Source organism: Rhododendron vialii, chromosome 3a (assembly GCF_030253575.1).
Source record: "Rhododendron vialii isolate Sample 1 chromosome 3a, ASM3025357v1".
Classification (NCBI taxonomy): domain Eukaryota; kingdom Viridiplantae; phylum Streptophyta; class Magnoliopsida; order Ericales; family Ericaceae; genus Rhododendron; species Rhododendron vialii.
Window position 1 is genome coordinate 32,721,630 of NC_080559.1, and position 18,348 is coordinate 32,739,977.

An 18,348-nucleotide genomic window follows, 5' to 3' on the forward strand; every position below is an offset into this window, starting at 1 on the left:
AACACAATGGTTGTGCAAGTAACATTTTTGCTCTCATCTCTCTCTAGTTGAAGACGATAACAGTCCTCTCTATCTGAGCTGAACAAAATCACCACTTTCACACAAAATTCCATACATACAAACAAAAAGCTAATCCGAAAGCAAGAAAAGAAGGCCCAAGAGTAAAGCGAAGAAGATGTCGGCGTGGCAGCCGTACGTGGACGACCACCTGATGTGCGAAATCGAAGGCAACTACCTCTCCTCCGCCGCCATCATCGGCCACGACGGCAGCGTCTGGTCCCAGAGCCCCACCTTCCCTCAGGTTTTTAATTTTCCCCTTATTTTTTTTTTCATTGGTGTTCTCGTTGATTTAAGCTTTGATTTTTTTGGTTTATCTGATTCCTAGATGTCAATTACGTGGTGGGTTTTGATGCTGGCATCTGCTTGGATTTGGATTTGCTATGAGGGTTTTGAGGAAAAAAAAACTGATCCCCCTGGATCTATCACTGCTTTTGATCGAGTAGTTTTTGTTTGTGCTTTCATGTGCTTTATGAATGGTTAATTTCTCCTAGTCGATCTGACAGTTCTATCGATTGAGACCCACGTGTTTTTATTTGATTAACCGAGCTGGGTCTTGATAATTTTCATCTGATTAGTTGATAATTGAGGCTCAAGGGCGGGGAGGCTAAAAAAGGTTGGATATTTTTTTCTTGGTTGCCAGAGTGCAGAGAAAGAGAAAGAAGTTATCGTTTGTTTGACTTAAAAACACCAAGAATTCTGTTCTATAAAGTCGGTTTTGATTGGTCTATTGGGTGAGATCAATGTGTTCTTACTTTGCGGTAATGGTTACACACTTACCAGGAATTTCTCACATCTGCATACAATGCTCCCCAATGTAGCAAATTCCTGGGGTTGGTTTGTTTTCCTTAACGATTCTTCATATGAAGTGTTTCTATTTGTTTCAAGAAGTTAGAAGAATTGGATTTAATTGGACAAAAAATACGATGATTTGATCTCCAGTTAAATTGGTAATACTTATTGTGGCAATTTTGTTCTTAAAAGTTTAACTGGACGCATATGCATCTGCATTCAGGGATCTAGGTTTCAACCGAGTCCTGTATGCACGCTAATGCACAGATGCACACTCTAGTCTTGTATGGGTGCTCATGCACACATGCATACTCTAAGGGCATTTGAAAAGCTGTGGTTGTTGCCTTGTATTTTCTGATGATTTTGCATTAATTACTTGTATGTACAAATCGTCTAGATTAAGCCCGAGGAAGTAACAGCAATGATGAATGATTTTGCTGAGCCGGGTACTCTCGCTCCAACTGGCTTGTACCTTGGAGGAACGAAATACATGGTGATCCAAGGGGAACCAGGAGCTGTCATTCGAGGGAAGAAGGTGATGAACTCCCTTCTGATTTTGGTCTCATTGCTGCTTTGAAATTTTTTTTGTGCCTGCATGACACAACGTATTGAGTCGTGCTCTTTGATCAATATATGACCTAGACAAATTATAGATTGTTACTAGACTTGTATCTATTCTCAATGAGCTCTTTTGAAGTCATAAATAAGTTCACCAATGCTGGAGATGCGTTAGTTTCTTGTGCTTTGGTCTGCAATTTGGAAGACTTGACTTACCTACTAAGTAGTGTTGAGGCACTAGCAATGTGTTTTGTGGGATTCATACGCTCTTAGACACATGGCTGCTGCCAAGTTACAAGATTTGGAAATCTGCCGGTTATTTGGCTCAGTTCAAGTCCCTTATACAAGAACATGTCATTCCTAGAAATGTTTCTATAGGAAAAAGCAAGATACAAACATTAAGTTCATGTGTACTGTTATGATACCTTCTCGCTTTTAATTGAAGATTGATTGTTAGTACACACTTGTCTAATTATTTTTTTTGTTGAGAAAGAGTTGGGATCAAACTTGGGAGACAATTGTAAAATAGAAACTAGAGCTCAAATCTCCATTTTCTGGTTTTTACGACATGGAGGGGCATGATGTGCGGAGGACACACACCAAATACATAGTTTTATTTTTTTTAAATTAATCTCGTATATAAGCGTAAGAGATTGTCACGTCACATGTCATGCATATGAGCATGATGTTGTATAACATAATAGTACTAATTTCCAAAGCATAAAGCGGGAGAATGTATTATTCTCGTAATACATAACACGATGTCACATGTCACGCATATGAACACGTTCGTTTTGGGATTTTGGACTTTGGACTCTCTCTGTGCACGGTTCCCTATAAATTTTCTCTCAATTATTACTCTCATTTCTTTCTCCACTCATTACCCAAAATCCTAAATCCTAAAACGAACAAGGCCAAATGTTCTTTTATCATTGGATTCCAAGTTCACTTGTAATAATGTGTTTCATGTGTGTGGAAGCGATGGACCAATGTTCTTTGGGAGTCTGAAATGTTTCCGTCTATCGGAGTTAAGAAAATTTCGCAACACAGTAGGATACGTTTGGAAATGTGTCTGATAGATGTCTAGATGTGTCCAATAAGCGTCTGTGCTTCCTAGCCTTCAAGCTATGTCAAAGCTTTCTCCCTGATGGCTGTACTTTCTGTTTCAGGGGCCTGGGGGTGTCACTGTTAAAAAGACTAATATGGCGTTGATCATCGGTATCTACGACGAGCCAATGACACCAGGCCAGTGCAACATGATTGTTGAAAGGCTTGGTGACTATCTCATCGAACAGAGTTATTAATCGTTTTGGTAAAGTTTTTTGTCTTGTGAAATCTGCATTTCAAGTCTTCTTCCCTTCTTTATGGGCTCACATCTATTTTCCTTCTATTGATATGGTTGCAGTAAAAGACCGGTACGAGTACCTGAAGTGTTTGCAAATTACTTGTGAGAACATAATGTATTTGGGGATTGAGAAGTGTCCAAGACTGATCTTTTATCATGGGTTGAACAGCCTTTTCTCTGTATTCTTCTTATAGAAGTCTTGTTATTGTTTCCAAGTAAGGCACTTATGTACTTTGGAGTGTTCTTTTTCTCCTCCTGGGAATTTCTAATAGATTGAAATATATCCGGTTAGTATAATTTGAGGTGTGTGTGTGTAAATCATCTCAGGCGCCAGTTGTGTCCGGGGCAGAGCCATGCTTTGGCGCTCCCCCAACCCACGGTACCCACCTTCACGCGTGACTAATTCCAATTTATATCGTATATATCTTGCATACCTACTTGCTCTCCTCTTAAATTCTTCCTTTTGAGAAGCTCTCTTGCTCTTCTCTCTGTCTAGCTCTCTAGGAGGATTTGCATACGTACTTGCTCTGCTCTTAAATTCTTCCTTTTGAGAAGCTCTCTTGCTCTTCTCTCTGTCTAGCTCTCTAGGAGGATTCTAGAAGGAAAATACGAGCTTTAGGATCAAAGATAATCCTAGTGGGATGTGCTTTGGCCTTTGTCATCGATTCACATGCAGCTTGGATCTAGAGGTTTTTTTTTTTCGGGTAGATTTTGTTTGTCATAATGCATTTTTTTGGGTTAATTTCCATTAATTTTGGCCCTCAACTATTCTAATTTGTTCGCTGTTCGACTTTAATTGTACCTATTTTGTCTCTAAATTATTCAACTTAATGTTATTGAATCTAATTGACTCATGTATCCAAATTAGGGACAAAATACTTCGTAGTATAATGGGCACGCAATTTTAACTCACCAAAATAAGTGTTTTTATGATAGTGACCAGAATGGAGATAATTTTGACCAAAATAAGTGTTTTTTAAGATAGTGAGTTAGGGCGAGTTCTCCTACACTTATTAGAAAATAAGTTGTCTTGCCCTTATTTATTTATTTATTTTTTGCATTTGTTAGTTTTGAGTCAACTTTTTGTGAATTATTGTTTCGACTTGAAGAGAGAGATTGGAAAAATAATTTTCTTTACTTTTTACTCAAATATTTTGAGAAATAATCATTTTTAGCAAAATATTTGGATAAAAATATTTTTTTTTTTACTTTTCCGATTCTTCTCATCAAGACGAATCAATAATCAACAAAAATTTGGCGTAAAATTAACAAATGCAAAAAAAATTCAAGTAAGGACAAAACAAACTTATTTTCTAATAAGTTTAGAAGAATGAGGCCTTATTCTTGGTGGTTAGTGAATTGAATTTTGTTTTCATAAATATTTGATTTTTCCAATTTGTCTCTAAAGGAAAAAAGTCAAAAAGAACAACAATATGTGCAAATTTGTTGTGATGGGAATACGGTAGACAAGATTCACAAGATCTTTTTTTTTTTTTAATGTTGCTAAATGAACTCGCGACAAGATTCGCAAGATCTTTTTTTTTTTTTTTTTCAGCAACTATAAATGTGACCTATTCGCAAGATCTCAATTAAAGTAGGCCAAAAAAATAAAAATCATGAAATATTTGCCATTCTAGCCAACTACTCCCTCCGTTCCATAATATTTGTTCGGTCCGCAAAACGAAAACGTAAAAATAATATACTTTTTGCAAGAAAAATTTAAATTTTTTTTAACAATTCACTAAATATCGATGAGTTCTTTTAATTTATGAAAAAAGTTCGGATTTTTTTATAAAAGAAATGCATTATTTTTAAGTTCTCATTTTGCGGACCGAACAATCATTTTGGAACGGAGGGAGTACGACTTTCGGTTAACTTTACAGTAAATTACGTGGGTAAACAAGGAAGAACGTTAAATCCCCGAATAGCAGAAACACTACAGTCTGAGCTGGCATCCAAGGATGCTGAGTTGGCATCTGACTGTGCCAGATATAAACAGCTGGAACGTCATCACTATATATACACAGTATAGAACAAGAAAACTCGTCCGTCGGCACTCTCTCTCTCACGCCCTTTCATCTCCACCAGGGCTCTCGATCGCCATCATCGAACCACCGGCGTTGCGAGCTTTATGACGGTAGTTCAATTTGAGAGTTAACAATAGTTTAATTTGAGAGTTGACAATAGTTTAATTTGAGAGTTTTTTGAAACCCTAGCTACCACGTGGATCAAATTTGAAGAAGATACACTTGGCCACCAACCAATGGTTAAACATGGAATTCAATGGATCTCTCTCTCTCTCTCTCTCTCTCTCTCTCTCTCTCTGTGCGCGCGGGCGCGCGCGCACTGTGTGCATGCCCTGAGTTGTTTTCAACATAAACAGATTTGGAACAGGATGAAGAAAGTGTTGGGTCTTAAAGCAACAATTAGCGAAAGTTTTTGAAGTTTCCCTGAAGATGAGTTGGATGTAGAGAGCCTTATATGCAATGATGCAACTACCCACAAAAGAATTTCCTTGGTATTTTTCAGCCAAAAACTTGTTTTTGGAAATACAATTGGGTTGATTTTTCTTTGTATTGTTTGGACAAACTTGTCCTTGGAAAATACATTGGGTTGATGTTTTGAGTTTAATCTGTCCAATACTTCAATTTCTGAAGATTTTTTCGCAATAGGTACTTCTTATGCACTTTTTGTTAAATTGCTGAACTGGGAACTTCTTTTGGTGCAGAAACAATGCCATGAGCTTATGGGGGGGAAATAACTGGAAAGGGTTGAGAATTCAAAGGTCCCCAGCCAATTGGACAGGTACTTACGTTGGTCTTTTTCATGTTTTCTGAGAACTTAGTTTGTCATTGATATTATGATATTTGTGTTGAACATCAAAGTGGTACCATTGAATGGTAATTTGCACTCTAGGAGTTTTACATTGTTTGATCTTCGTCTGAAACATCTGATTGTATAATGTGACTGATGTCGGCCGAGAGAGCACTTTGAAATTTAATTCACTGCATGTATCAAATGCCATGTCTTGTGCAGTTGTGCTTCATAATTTTATTTGCTGCGTAGAGGGATGGGGTAGTCTATGGCCACGAGGTCTTAAATTCCTTTCTTTCCTCCTTGTCATTATCTTCAAGCTTGCAAAACATGCTGGTTGACTCCCATTTAATGATACTGTACCCTGAAGCTAGCCATGTCGGCTTTGGTCTTTTTCTTGAAGAATTGTTGGGAAACGGTTTTGGACTCGCCATACTGAAGTGATGTGCTTAGTTGATTTACTCAATGGAGCCAAGAGTCTCTGTAAATCAGCTACTGTCGAACAAGGTATAATAAGCAGTGACCAATGACCAAGGGATTATAGACTTCAGTTGTTTTCTTGTATTGAAAGTAGGTTCTTTGTGTATACCCTCTATCTATTAACTCATGAGATCTCATATTTTTTCATCGATTGGCAATGGATACATCATCTCGTGTCAACTCTGTAGGATTTTTTAATGGTGATCTTTCTATTCAGAAAGAACATTGTAGAATGAGGTATAGTAAGTACTGACAAATTACCAAGAGATGGTATCTCCCTCCATCCTTAAATAAATGTCTGGCGCGGAAACCTAGAGCTTTAAAAAGGTGCATTTTAAAAGAACTCATTGATATCTATTGATTTGTGAATTTTTTAAAATTCTTTTTTTAAAAAATGCATCTTTTTCAAGGGCTTGGTTTGCGTGCACATTTATTTAGGGTCAGAGGGAGTACTTAAGAATCTGGACTTTGACACATGATGTCAATCGATCTTGGTCAGGTACGGCCGATGAATGGACAGAGGAGCAATGTGTTCAAACTGCTGAGACAGTTTGTTATGAGAATGTCAAGTAAGATTCTGTACACTTCTATGATATTTTACTTGGCAATGGGTACCTAGTTATTGTCATGTTGCTGCTATTGGGGTTTTTGGTGTGACATCTATCTTGTGTTAGCCGCGAATGCCATGAAGATCCAACTTCTAAGGTCTTGCTGAATTTTTTGGTCATACTCAAATAGTTCATGTTGTGTTTGGTGGTGATATCAGACAGATATATTTTGATCAGATGCTTAAAGAATGGGTATGTTTAAGGCAGTTACATGATGCCGGTTTATAGCGGTTTTTGATGTGACATCTATCTTGTGTTAGCTGTGAACGCCATGAAGATCCAACTTCTATGGTCTTGTTGAATTTTTGGTCATACTCAAATTAGTTCATGTTGTGTTCGGCAGTGATATCAGATAGATATATTTTGATCAGATGCTTAATGAATGGGTATGTTTAAGGCAGTTACATGATGCCGGTTTATGGTGTTATTACCCGTTATCATGGGCCGTGGCATTGTTACTGCCAGCGTAACATGTATGTTTTACTTGTTAAACTTCTTTGATGAACAGGGAAATATTGCAGTCTATCTGCTGCATGTACACACACAGAGCATAGAGCCTGCGGGGGTAGCAAAACAGCCGCCCAGTTTGACTGGTTATTCCTTCCATATATGAGGGCTCTAAATTCAACCTAGAGTCAAAAGGTATGCTTTTGGCCTTCACATCTATTTGTAGTTGGTATATTTTTCTAGAAAACCCAATGACTAATTTCCACGTTTTATGATCGTTCTTTGGGTCAATTGTCGTGCTTAACTTGTATGTGCTATATTTTGCTTTGAACCGAATCATGTTATAATAACAAGAACACTGAATTCATGTGCACACTCAGAATAGAAGAGTTTTCTCTCTTTCTAAATCTCAATTTTAGAACATTAATGACTAGTTTCCAATTTTAAATCATTCTTTGGTCAATTGTCTTGCCTAACTTGTATGAATGAAGATACTCTCGCTCTCTTGTAAAGATCCTCATATGGTTCCTCGTATGACATACCATTACTATATAGTATATATACTTTCCCTCCTTTCTCATATGCATGTATAAATGCACTACTTAAGCGCAAGGTTTTCTGAAGCTAGAAATAAGGTTACTCAAATAGTCAGAGGGTAATGGAAGGTGTAAAGACGAAGAGTTTGGGCATGAAGTTGATGGGGGTGATGATCATGGCCATTGTGGCTCTCATGGCCATTGGGGTTGAGAGTGGCATTCCTTCCTGCTGCTTTCATGACCCTGAATGCTGCCAGCGCGATATTGCAAGGGCTCAAAAACCCTAATAGCTACCTTTATCCACCTACCTCCAACATGTAGTAGTAATTCTATATTTTATAAGTCTTGTGAATCTTTCCACGCTTTGTGTGAGGATTCACTATTTAGTGCTTGTGGTTATCTTGTTCGTGAAATAAAATGTTGGAGCTAGGAGCGTCGGTTCATTCTATTTTGTTTGTCGTGCGCTTGATCTAGTTTACCCATTGTAGTGAAATAGCTTTGTAATCCCAAGATGATATTTATTCTTCAACTTCCTCCTTTGCAGTCTGGTATATTCACTGCAGCAAGGGTCGTCTCAATATTAATTTTTGGCAAATGACCACCGACAATTTTAAGGAGATTAAAAAATGAGCCAAAAACCTTTAGAACCCCAAATGCAAAAAGAAAAGAGAAGAAGATATTTGAGCAAGTCCTCCAATGCGGCAGACGGAGACCCTGATCACATGCTTTGTGTGGAGGCTAACCTGTGTCGCTGTTCAATAAGATCATCCATCACTGACCCAAAGGTTAATTCCCTGATTTGCTCTATTGAAGCCAGTGAGGAAGTATTTTGTGAAAACCTCATGTTCGGAAAACCCAAAAGGTTAAAGATTTTGAACCATTTACCCCCTTCAGAAGTTATCTGTCTGTTGCATAAGTGGCCACTTTGCTCGAGGCAAAATTGGAATTTACTCTTTACATGAGTGCTATTCTTTACTTCAATCATATGCAATAGCTTCATCCAACAGAAAAAATAATGGCTTAAGATTTACTTAAGAAAGTTGGCTTCTAAAGACGCAAGGGTAAGAGGCGAGTGATGCTTATTTAATCACATGTTATTTCAAGAAATATTCTCTTTTAATTTAAAGATGACAGGGGAAGAAAATACAAATGATATTTCTTAATTTAAAAAGAACAACTTCCCTATAAGAAGACTTCCCCATAGAAAAAAGAGAAACATTTTGTTGTCTTCAGTGACAGAAAAAAGTTAGGACACTAACTCATAATTGTATAGCCTCATGGCAATTGGTTAAACTCATTTGGATTCCTTGTCGCTTGTCGGAGATATTCAGATATGTTAGCGAACTTTTAGATTTGTCGGTTAATATTTCAGTACTTATAAAAATATTAAAAGGATCCAATGAATTGTGGGTTATCGGAATTAAAAGGGCTATATGATTTTAGGATTGGTGGGGGTTCAATTTATGATAGCTTGAGCTATGCGAAAATGTTTGCCCTTTGAGCTATGCGAAAATTCTATTTGACCTGACATTTTATTGAGAAAATGTTTAGTTATTGGAAAGTACTATGCAGGAGAAAGTCAAAAATTGTGGATAGGTGTAATCATTGAGATTTATCTAATCATTGTGATGTACTTGTGGAAGGCGAATTTGGCTAAAACCCAAATTTGCCCGAACCATGTAAAAATCTTGGATTGTTCTTGTGGTTTGATTTTTTGGCTCAATATTTATTTTTGGTAATGGATTTTCTTCAGAGAGAGCATGTTTTTCATTGGTGTGTGGGCTTGAGAATTGAATGACATGCCGCCTATAGATTATAGAAGATTGTGAGAGTAGCATGAGTGGGTTTGTGATGGAAAAAGCTATGACATGGCTTTTCCCCCTTTCTTGAGACACTATAATATATTTGTTTCAAAGTTCCAACAATTTGTATAGCGTTGTTTTCTATTAGTCCTGTATTGACAATTTCATGCTTTCGTTAATTTATGATGTTTGCAGGTACTGAGGGTGGCAGTTAACGACAGCTATGCTTAATTCTCTGAACTTCCTTGGACCTTGACCAGACCATCCAGTAAGTAAAATTCCAGATCTCATCTGATACAGAATGGCAATCCAAAGTAGTCGATGAGCAGGATGAACAACCTCCCCTTCTTCCTGGTATTAGTTCAATCCCCTTGCCTGGGGTAGAGTTGTTAACTGGCAATACTGACTTGAAGATACAACTCTCACGTTTTTTCTTTTTTCTTTTTTTTTGATAGGCTATCTCATGGTTTTTCTTCTGTCTAATAATCCTTGGTCTTCTATTTACCTGACCTGAAAGGAGTTATTGTGTTTGTTGGCCTTCTCTAAAAAGAGTTGTAGATGATGATTGCTGCTGATTTGGGGTGAAAGTTGTGCAGGTCTGTCCAGTAACTTTAAGGAGTCCCCAAATTGCTATTCTTTCTACCCTTGGTGTCATGCAAGACTCCCTTTTTAGAAAGTTCCAGTAGGATTGAATTACAATCCAAGCCTCTACAAACTAATTTAAAAAGTGTATACCTTCCATGTGAGCTTTTCTTTTGGAAAAAAGAGAGTTTAATTTTAGATTGCACGTCATTTAAAACCTTTTGGATAATCACCCAGAACTTGCAAACTTGTGTGTTTTCTCTGATCTATATGCAGATTTAGTTATTTGATTGGGTGACACAGCGACTTATTATAGTCGTAATCAATGAACTTATGCATGAGGCTGACCAACTTTATAGGGATGTCATGCTCCATACTCCAACTAAATGCTAGACCTTTTCAAAATGTCAGATTGGTACTCAAATGTGCAAATTGATTAATGAACACAATTGAACAGGAATCCCTCTTTGAAAATGTTCTCTGAATTTGATTTTGACACAAGAACTTTCTTCTATTCTTTGGCTGAAAAGTTTCCATAGTTTGGTTTACTCGTTAGTGATATTAGAGTTTGTGGACTAAAATTTTTTAAGTATTCCTCGTTTGGTGCAAACAGGAGACAAAGAGGCGACCTGGGGCGACCAAATTGACTGCAAAAGCAGTTCTTGGAACTGCTACTACTGATTCTGCTGGTTGTCACCGTGACTCTATTCTCTCTTAGGCTTCTGTGAAAGCTGAACCAGCAACTTTTGATACCAAGCAGTAGAGATGGGGCCATCAAGGTTTGGAAGTGAAGAACCTTGACTGTTAGTGATTTGCTGTACCTATTTAGTTCTGATGCTAGTGGACACACTGTAAGTCTATATTACAAAACAGAGCGATTTTTGTCTACCCATACAAACATGAGCACCTCTATAGCCTTCTGATTAACTTTAAGTTAAGATTGTAACTGTCCAATCATTCCTCCTTTGAAATTATCCAAGAGAATCTTTCCTTATATATATTATACCAGAGAATACAGAAATATATGCATGGGAATTTGATTTCCAAGCTTTCATAGCTACAATAATGTTTCCTTATCTATATGTCCTTTTCAGTTCATAATTACCTTTTTAATTTCCCCTTCTTTACCTCTCCTACGTTAGCAAAAATTTAAAAAATTGCTTTTCCCATTATTTGCCTGCATCGGAGTGCACGGCTTTGTCTGTGAGTTCCGGTGTCCATGAGGTCAGTGTCGGAACTCTCTCTCTCTCTCTCTCCTTTAGCGTACATTTCATTAACTATCTTCTTCTTTTTTCAGGGAACAACAGTCAGATTCAATCTATTCGGGCTGGCATTTTCCAGGTTAGTATCGATATCAACCTGGTTCATTAGTCCTTACAAATGCATGGGCAGTTAAAATCAGTTATAACTATATTAAAAAACAGAGCAATTTTTTAGAAAATGTCTTGGCATACAAATAAAGTAACATTTATTTGCCGTCTGATCATACAAATAGAGCGATTTTTTTTTCAAGGTTGTAGCCATCAGATTATTTCTTTTTTAAAAGATATAGAGAATATACCCATTTATCCGCGGTTTTTAGGGAATGTATCCCTATTCAAATGTTATACTATCTTTTAGGATTAAATAGGAAAACGTCTCGAAATTGTAACTAACGGTATGTATAGATTACATTTGTCGGGTAGAATGGGTAGTTTATTTATGTTGAGACTATATTAGGTTCCGACGTGCCTTTAGGCATGGGCATCCACTAGTAACATACTAAGATCGAAGCTACGTTTCCATCACAAGTATGAGTTATACTTCTTTAACAGTTTTAAGATCGAAGCTACGTTTCCATCACAAGCATGAGTTATACTTCTTTAACAGTTTCCACAAGAAAATTTACATCAATTTTTCCTTATTTGGTACCATCTAGATTGATCCTACTCTTCATGTTATGGATTATGTGACCTTCAATCTGTTTCGTTATTAATAGAAGGAAGTTATATGTCCAATCCATTCTGGAAATTTTTCTATCCTTTTCTTTTAGCAGCCAATCAATTGTTGATATCCTATGGACGTTACAGAGCAAGAATTGATGCAAAAATTATAAAATGAGAATTTGTGGAGCATTTAGGAAATTTCGGTCTTTCAACTTCCGTATTGGATTTTATGTTATTGTGCCATTTTCATGTCAATTCTCCATTGAGGACTAGTGATGCATGTGTGACAGCTCTTGAGACTCTCCAAAGTTCGTGCTGTACAAAATGCCATGACTCTGCTGTGTTAAGACTCTTAGCCTTTTCAATTGCATCAGCAATCCCAGGGAAGTGTGTAGATCCATAATCGTCGTGCTTTGATGGCGCATAAATCTGAAAAAAGCAAAGTAGTACTTAAATTGGATGCATTTATACTTGCTTTTTGGATAGAACTAGCTTTGGTGGGGCATAACCGATACAAAATAGAACAAGCAACTGAATATTACTTAGGAATTCACAAGTTGCTTGAAAGGAAAACCTACCAAATGCTTATACCATGGCCTTCCAAAGAGTCCATCTCTATCTGTGAATGCTCGCTCTGCCATCATCAATCTATCATTCAGCTCTCTCACTTTCCAATGGTCCTTTTTCCTCATTGATGCCCAACCTTTCTTTTCTTCCATTTCCTACGGAATTACATTTCTATAACTTCATACATGGAAATTAAAACAGCATCATGGAGTCAAGAAACTCAAGGGGTACCTTTCTTTGGTTATTTATATTGCTGGCTGCCTTTTTGAGCTCCTCAATTGACTTCAACAAGGGAATAAGGGTTATACCCTTGTCAGATACTTGATCGTTTAACTCTTCTGCACTTCTCTGTGATCAGAAAATAAATGCATTGCCTTTACCTTGCTATTAAACTGAAATGCTAAACAGAAATGCACATGTATACAGTTTAGAATAAGAGCTTAATGATTGTATCTGAGTTCTGGACATACCTGAAGCTCATGTGCATAAGAGAGGTAATTAAAAGGTAAAAATTCCTCATCTGCAAGTCGAAGAGCTACTAGTCCCCACATGCTTGCCACTGTTTCCAAAAATAAATTCTGTAAGATGGAATAATAGTAGACTGGGACAATTAGTTGCTCATAAGAACTTTGCTAATTATTTACTTGTCAAAAAAGAACAAAGAAAAGCTTCATTGAAGAGCTCAAATAAATGTGAAATTACTCATTGTAAGATAAACTTGATTGGCTCTTTTGGTTATTCAGTTATCTTGTTGACAATTGTATGATAAACTTGATTGGCTCTTTCGGTTATTCAGTTATCTTGTTGACAATTGTATGATAAACTTGATTGGCTCTTTTGGTTATTCAGTTATCTTGTTGACAAGTGCATCCAGAATGAAAAAGAAGAACGTATTGAATCAGTAAGGAATAGGATACCTTTGTTCTTTAACGTCACTTGCCATTTTGAAATGCCTTGAAATTCATATTTCTTGGCCTATGATTGTTCAATAAAGGGAAATATTAAAGCGTTGAACAAACCTGCTACATGCCTCTGAAACATAGGGTCGCCAAATTTCTTCATCCAGATGAAGTCATCATACATTGAGTGGTAGACGGGGTAACCTGCCATTGATGATTTCAATCAGGTAAGCCTCACAAAATGTTATACAAAAACACTTCTTAACCAGCAATTCAACTGTCTAATCATGTAGTTTGGGAATGCCAAGGCTTTTTCGGGAATCGGTATTCATATGTTAAGCTTTATGCAGGAATGAAGGATCCAGCATGAGGCTAAAGGTACAGAGACTTGCTTAGGTGGTGGTTCTTAAGGATGAACAGTTGCTTTTTCAGCTATCTTTTATAAGTTAGCATGAGACTTGGAAAACTTGATGAATCCTTTATTCAGAAGGGTTTAGTTACATACTGTTAAATTTTTTTTGTTTATGTGATGATAATTATCTTAATACGAGGACATTCTGTTCCTGTCAATAGCATTACATGTAGACCAGATCTCTGAATGTATGTGTTTGTGCTCATTATACCAAATGAAAGTCAATGCCAGAAAGATGCTTCTTACCATTGCCAAAAGATATATCAGCTGATGGTACACCGATATGTTGGACAAATGCTGCGTAATCTGACCCTCCACCTCCTAACCTTCCAATCTTCACATATAAAGTCAGGTAAGTAATTAGATCTCCGATTTTCTTGCAAGTGTTCTGCTGACATCACTTCCTAAAGGCAGTGAAGGAACTTCAAAATGCTCACCACAGTATTGTTGCTTGAGCCAATCCAGGATTTGTAGATTGATTGTGATGAGTTATCTGGGTCTTGAACCTTCAAATATAATTACGAATTTGAGTATGATTACTAACTTGAAGCATAATGAAAAATTGATAATCCCTGTTAACCACATCATATTTCTGTGTAGGTGAATTTTTTTTCTTTTCCGGCATCTATCAGCCTATCACTTCGTTATGGCTAAGAACAAATGGTGGGACTGCTGATGCATTAATATGATTGGAAAATATTGTTTCATAAACCAAAAGTTTAATTATTGTCGCTTAAGTTTTCTGCTGGCTGTATTACTACTACTACATTGCACATACCTGTTGAGATGCTTGTTTTATTAGTTCATCAAGCTGCGGAGTTGCAGAGGCGTAGAAACCTGCTCCATATACCGCAGAATCAACATTCAGGTAAGCAATAGCCCTTGAAGCTAGCATTTCTCTGTTCTCTTCAACCCATTCCGTTGATCCTATCTGAAAATTGCAGGTGTTTTAATTCAGTTGTACTCGTGTTGGGGGGATTGTGTGTATGTGATGAGAGGGAGGGAGGGAGAGACCAGGCCATACTCCTCAGCATCCCAATTGCAAAAGATGAGTGTTCGACGAGGTTTCCATCCTGTTTTCTGCAGCTTCCCTAGCCTTTCTGCGAGCTTCATCACATGAAAATCAGGTAAAGATCTAATTGTTCCTTTATTAGCTGAAAATGGGATTTTTTTTCTTCACTGGTTCAAGTACAAATTTCCCAAAGGGAATGCCTTGGAGCCATAATTACCTCTAGCAGGGCTGCAGTTCCACTATTGGGATCAACAGCTCCAAATGTCCATGCATCCCGATGGTTTCCCAGAATGACAAACCTGAAGATAGTTTTAAAGAAAAATCACTATAAGGTGAGTGTATTTGGTACTTAATGCAGTTAGGCTAGATCGATAGCTTTCTACAAGGTCAAAGGACGATGAGCTTCTGATTCATCCTACACATTATAGTTCTTCATATTGCATAGGCATATTGGACCTAAGTGATGTTTATTGCTCCCAACCCATGATACTAGCTTACTTTTTTTGCTGATGTAGAACATTTTGAGCATACCTGTCAGGTTCTTCTGCTCCTTGAATAACACCAATAACATTCTGGATTGTGCTTATGACTTGCTTCCCCTGAGAAAAACCAGCAAACGTACATACTTAGTAATTTGTAATGGTTACATATCCCAGTGACTACAACTGCTAAGTTCTTATTGCTGAACCTGTCTATAGTGGTACTTATTTGACACTTACTGTAAAACTAAGTTGTAGAATTCCAGGACCTGGTCCAACCCTGTAAACTGGGGCATCTACACCACCCTGCCAATCATCATTCGCCACTTGTCCGCCCATAGATCTCATGATTGCATCACCATCTGCCCAAGACACAGGCAACGAAGGTATCTGTGGGACATCCTCTCTATTCTCCACCTCATGATCCGATAACCTCTCACAGGCCCCAGAACTAGGCCAACCGGGCGTGGTTGGATCACCAGCCCCACCATACACCGACCCCACCTGGACCCCGCTCGGCGGCATCCATTTTTCATCTGGAAACCACTTGGCGGCGCCACCTCCCCCACCACCATAGTCCTTCCTATCCGTATATATTACCACCCCCACAGCACCTGCATCATAAGCGTTCTCCACAATGTCCCCTCTATATATCTCTCCGTACCTTGCTAGTACAATACTTCCTGAAACGTTCACTCCCATTTTCTCCAATGTCACATAGTCTTCCACGCGTCCGTAATTCGCATACACCACGGGTCCTGATACGGTACCCGACTTGGCGTACGCGTGGAACGTAGGTAAAACTTGATTGGCCACGTCAGCGTATGGGTCCCCCTCATATATCTCCTGGTGAAGATCAAACGTGGTTGGAGGATCTGGAGCAGGAGGTGTTAGTGTCAAGGAACGGGAGATAGGATAGGTGAGGAGGACTTCGTAGGATGTGATGTGGGATTGGATGTTGGAGGAAGAGAGAGTGGAGAGGACATAGGTTGCGGCTTCGGCGTTTGCTTGGGAGCCGGCGACATGGGGTCGGCGGGTGAGGGTGTAGAGGTGGTTTGAGATTGAGGCATTATCTGATAGTGAGATGAAGAGGTTGTGGTAGGAAGATTTTGGAGGGGGTGAAAAGAAGAGGAAGGATAGTGAGCTGGCTATGGCTATGAAGGTGATTGCTGCCGTTGTAATCATTTAGGATTTGATTTTGGGGTGGAGAAAGATATTATGGGGGAGGGCCAGAAAAAACTCTGAGACACACCTCCAGCCTGAGAATACTGGAGAGAGAGAGAGAGAGAGATCTTTCTGGAGGAGGGCCAGAAAAAACTCTGAGACACACCACCAGCCTGAGAATACTGGAGAGAGAGAGAGAGAGAGAGAGAGAGAGAAATCTTTGTTAATTACCACCCTAATGATTCTATAACCTGGCCAATTATTGGGTACTTCAGGATTATTATTTGACATTGCAATGTGGTACTTTCCGCAAATAAAAGATCGCCGATACATACTGGATCACTTCTTGTCTCCCAATGATCCTACATAAGTGATTGATAATATTCCTACCGTAAATTTGTCGCCGCTACATATATGATAAGAAGTACCACGTAGGCAACGTTATGTGATACTTCGAAAACGTTGAATAATTACTCCCTTTATCTATACTTTTTTTTTTTTTTTTTTTTTGATCAACTCCTTTTATCTATACTCGGTTTACGTTTTTTCAGTGGAGGTGGTAAGTGGCATGGCATCTTCAGGTCAATTCTTTCATTATCTTTTTCTTCCTTTTTGTGGACGTGTGTCATTAAGTAGATTCCTAGCCTTTGGTTAACCTGAAAAGATGATATATTATTATATTTGTACATTTATTGTTATATGTCTTTTTCCTTTCAAGGCCTTTCAAGGATAAATTGTTAGAAGCCAGAATGCTGAAAGTTCTAGAGGCACGTGGAGCCAACTACTACGTTCTGATGTTACCTCCCTCCCTCCCTTCCCCCTCTCTCTCTCTCTCTCTCTCTGGGTTTTCTTGTGAAAAAGTTCATTATTACCATAAAAAGAACCCTGGCTATCCTCCTTGAATAAAATTGCCCTTTTAGGATGGGATGCATTAGAGAGCCTTTATTTGAAGGCAACATATCTCTTCACTAGATGTTTGTCCTACAACAGAGCACACCCTTTCCTAGAACTGTATCTGTATGTTTTTGTTCTCTAGGGAATATGAAGATGACAAAAGTGCCTTGTTCATGCATCATGCCTCTTAGGCTAGATGGACCCCTTCTCTTGTTTTTTCTCTTTCTTTTTATTTTTTTTGACAGTCAAGGGTGTTCGCTTACACGTACCTCAACTAATCCTCTCCCTGCTCGGTCAAAAACAAGTTATTTACGACGGGACTAGAGAATTCACAAGAAATTATTTTCATGTTGTCTGACCTCAAGAATTGAGCATTTGTCAATTGTGAGAGAAGCCAACCCACCAACCGACCGGACTAATTCCGGGCTAGGCTAGATAGTAGATTGACCCTTCCACCATAAGAGCTGCAGCAATATAATGACAATAGTGAGTGGAAATTAAGTACGTAACAGAGTTTCTTAGTTTTTCTTAGTTTGCTGAGCTATTTTTTTCATCCAATTGTGTATTGATGAAAAATGGTAATGAAGATTGATTGATACTGAGGAGTAAATGACTGTCAAGCTGGTGAGATAGTGTCATCTCTTCAGTTGAGATTTTCCTGATCACGTTATATTTCATTCATACTAATGATTAACACATGAAGCTCTTTTCCTAAAGTTTTCTTATGGTGAAAGAATAATAATAATGGAGGTCAAATACAGTCCTGCTTGAACTCCGAGGAGTTGGCCAGAAGGTCAAAGCTTGAAACTCATGAGTTTGCTCATTCCTGAGGTTCGTAGGTGCTATATATTCTTATGGGTCCATTCCTTATAGAGCTTTGTCCCGGCTTTATTCGGACACCCTGCTAGTGGATGGTGAGATTGAGTCCCCAAGGATTAATCGAGATTCAAGGTGAGCGCGTATGCTGACCCGGAC

General features: G+C 38.2%; 2 protein-coding genes and 1 long non-coding RNA gene across 19 annotated transcripts; 2 read left to right on the forward strand and 1 right to left on the reverse strand.

Annotated features, from left to right (window-relative positions):
- Window positions 1-3,049, forward strand: LOC131320115 (profilin-like). Its single transcript, XM_058350705.1, has 4 exons — window positions 1-301; window positions 1,247-1,384; window positions 2,577-2,719; window positions 2,813-3,049. The coding sequence occupies exons 1-3, from the start codon at window positions 176-178 to the stop codon at window positions 2,709-2,711; spliced, it is 399 nt and encodes a 132-aa protein (XP_058206688.1). The 5' UTR covers window positions 1-175; the 3' UTR covers window positions 2,712-2,719; window positions 2,813-3,049.
- Window positions 3,050-4,794: 1,745 nt separating this feature from the next.
- LOC131320116 (uncharacterized) lies at window positions 4,795-14,064 on the forward strand. Of its 16 annotated transcripts, XR_009198118.1 has the most exons (10): window positions 4,800-4,889; window positions 5,481-5,557; window positions 5,789-6,283; window positions 6,546-7,296; window positions 9,635-10,035; window positions 10,635-10,824; window positions 11,319-11,362; window positions 13,363-13,414; window positions 13,508-13,639; window positions 13,763-14,064. It is a non-coding gene; the product is annotated as an uncharacterized LOC131320116 (long non-coding RNA). The 16 variants fall into 16 exon arrangements; XR_009198123.1 differs by lacking the exons at window positions 11,319-11,362; window positions 13,363-13,414; window positions 13,508-13,639; window positions 13,763-14,064 and having other exon boundaries at window positions 4,795-4,889; window positions 9,635-9,707; window positions 9,957-10,035; window positions 10,635-10,773; XR_009198112.1 differs by lacking the exons at window positions 11,319-11,362; window positions 13,363-13,414; window positions 13,508-13,639; window positions 13,763-14,064 and having other exon boundaries at window positions 4,798-4,889; window positions 5,789-6,073; window positions 6,235-6,283; window positions 10,635-10,773.
- Window positions 12,023-16,723, reverse strand: LOC131320113 (probable glutamate carboxypeptidase LAMP1). 2 transcript variants are annotated; one of them, XM_058350702.1, is made up of 13 exons: window positions 16,646-16,664; window positions 15,556-16,567; window positions 15,368-15,435; window positions 15,054-15,135; window positions 14,839-14,931; window positions 14,603-14,755; window positions 14,262-14,330; window positions 14,071-14,158; window positions 13,533-13,616; window positions 12,984-13,072; window positions 12,745-12,861; window positions 12,525-12,668; window positions 12,023-12,375 (listed from the first exon to the last, which is right to left on the reverse strand). In XM_058350702.1, the coding sequence occupies exons 2-13, from the start codon at window positions 16,498-16,500 to the stop codon at window positions 12,193-12,195; spliced, it is 2,115 nt and encodes a 704-aa protein (XP_058206685.1). In that variant the 5' UTR covers window positions 16,501-16,567; window positions 16,646-16,664; the 3' UTR covers window positions 12,023-12,192. The 2 variants fall into 2 exon arrangements, with proteins under 2 accessions (XP_058206685.1, XP_058206684.1); XM_058350701.1 differs by having other exon boundaries at window positions 15,556-16,723.
- Window positions 16,724-18,348: the final 1,625 nt, after the last annotated feature.

Coding starts and splice junctions, on each gene's coding strand:
- LOC131320115 (XM_058350705.1), top strand. CDS start 176: ATGTCGGCGTGGCAGCCGTACGTGGACGACCACCTGATGTGCGAAATC. Junction 302..1,246: donor AGAGCCCCACCTTCCCTCAG/GTTTTTAATTTT, acceptor CAAATCGTCTAG/ATTAAGCCCGAGGAAGTAAC. Junction 1,385..2,576: donor CTGTCATTCGAGGGAAGAAG/GTGATGAACTCC, acceptor TTTCTGTTTCAG/GGGCCTGGGGGTGTCACTGT.
- LOC131320113 (XM_058350701.1), bottom strand. CDS start 16,500: ATGATTACAACGGCAGCAATCACCTTCATAGCCATAGCCAGCTCACTA. Junction 14,756..14,838: donor ATGCTGAGGAGTATGGCCTG/GTCTCTCCCTCC, acceptor TGCAATTTTCAG/ATAGGATCAACGGAATGGGT. Junction 14,159..14,261: donor GCTCAAGCAACAATACTGTG/GTGAGCATTTTG, acceptor TTATATGTGAAG/ATTGGAAGGTTAGGAGGTGG.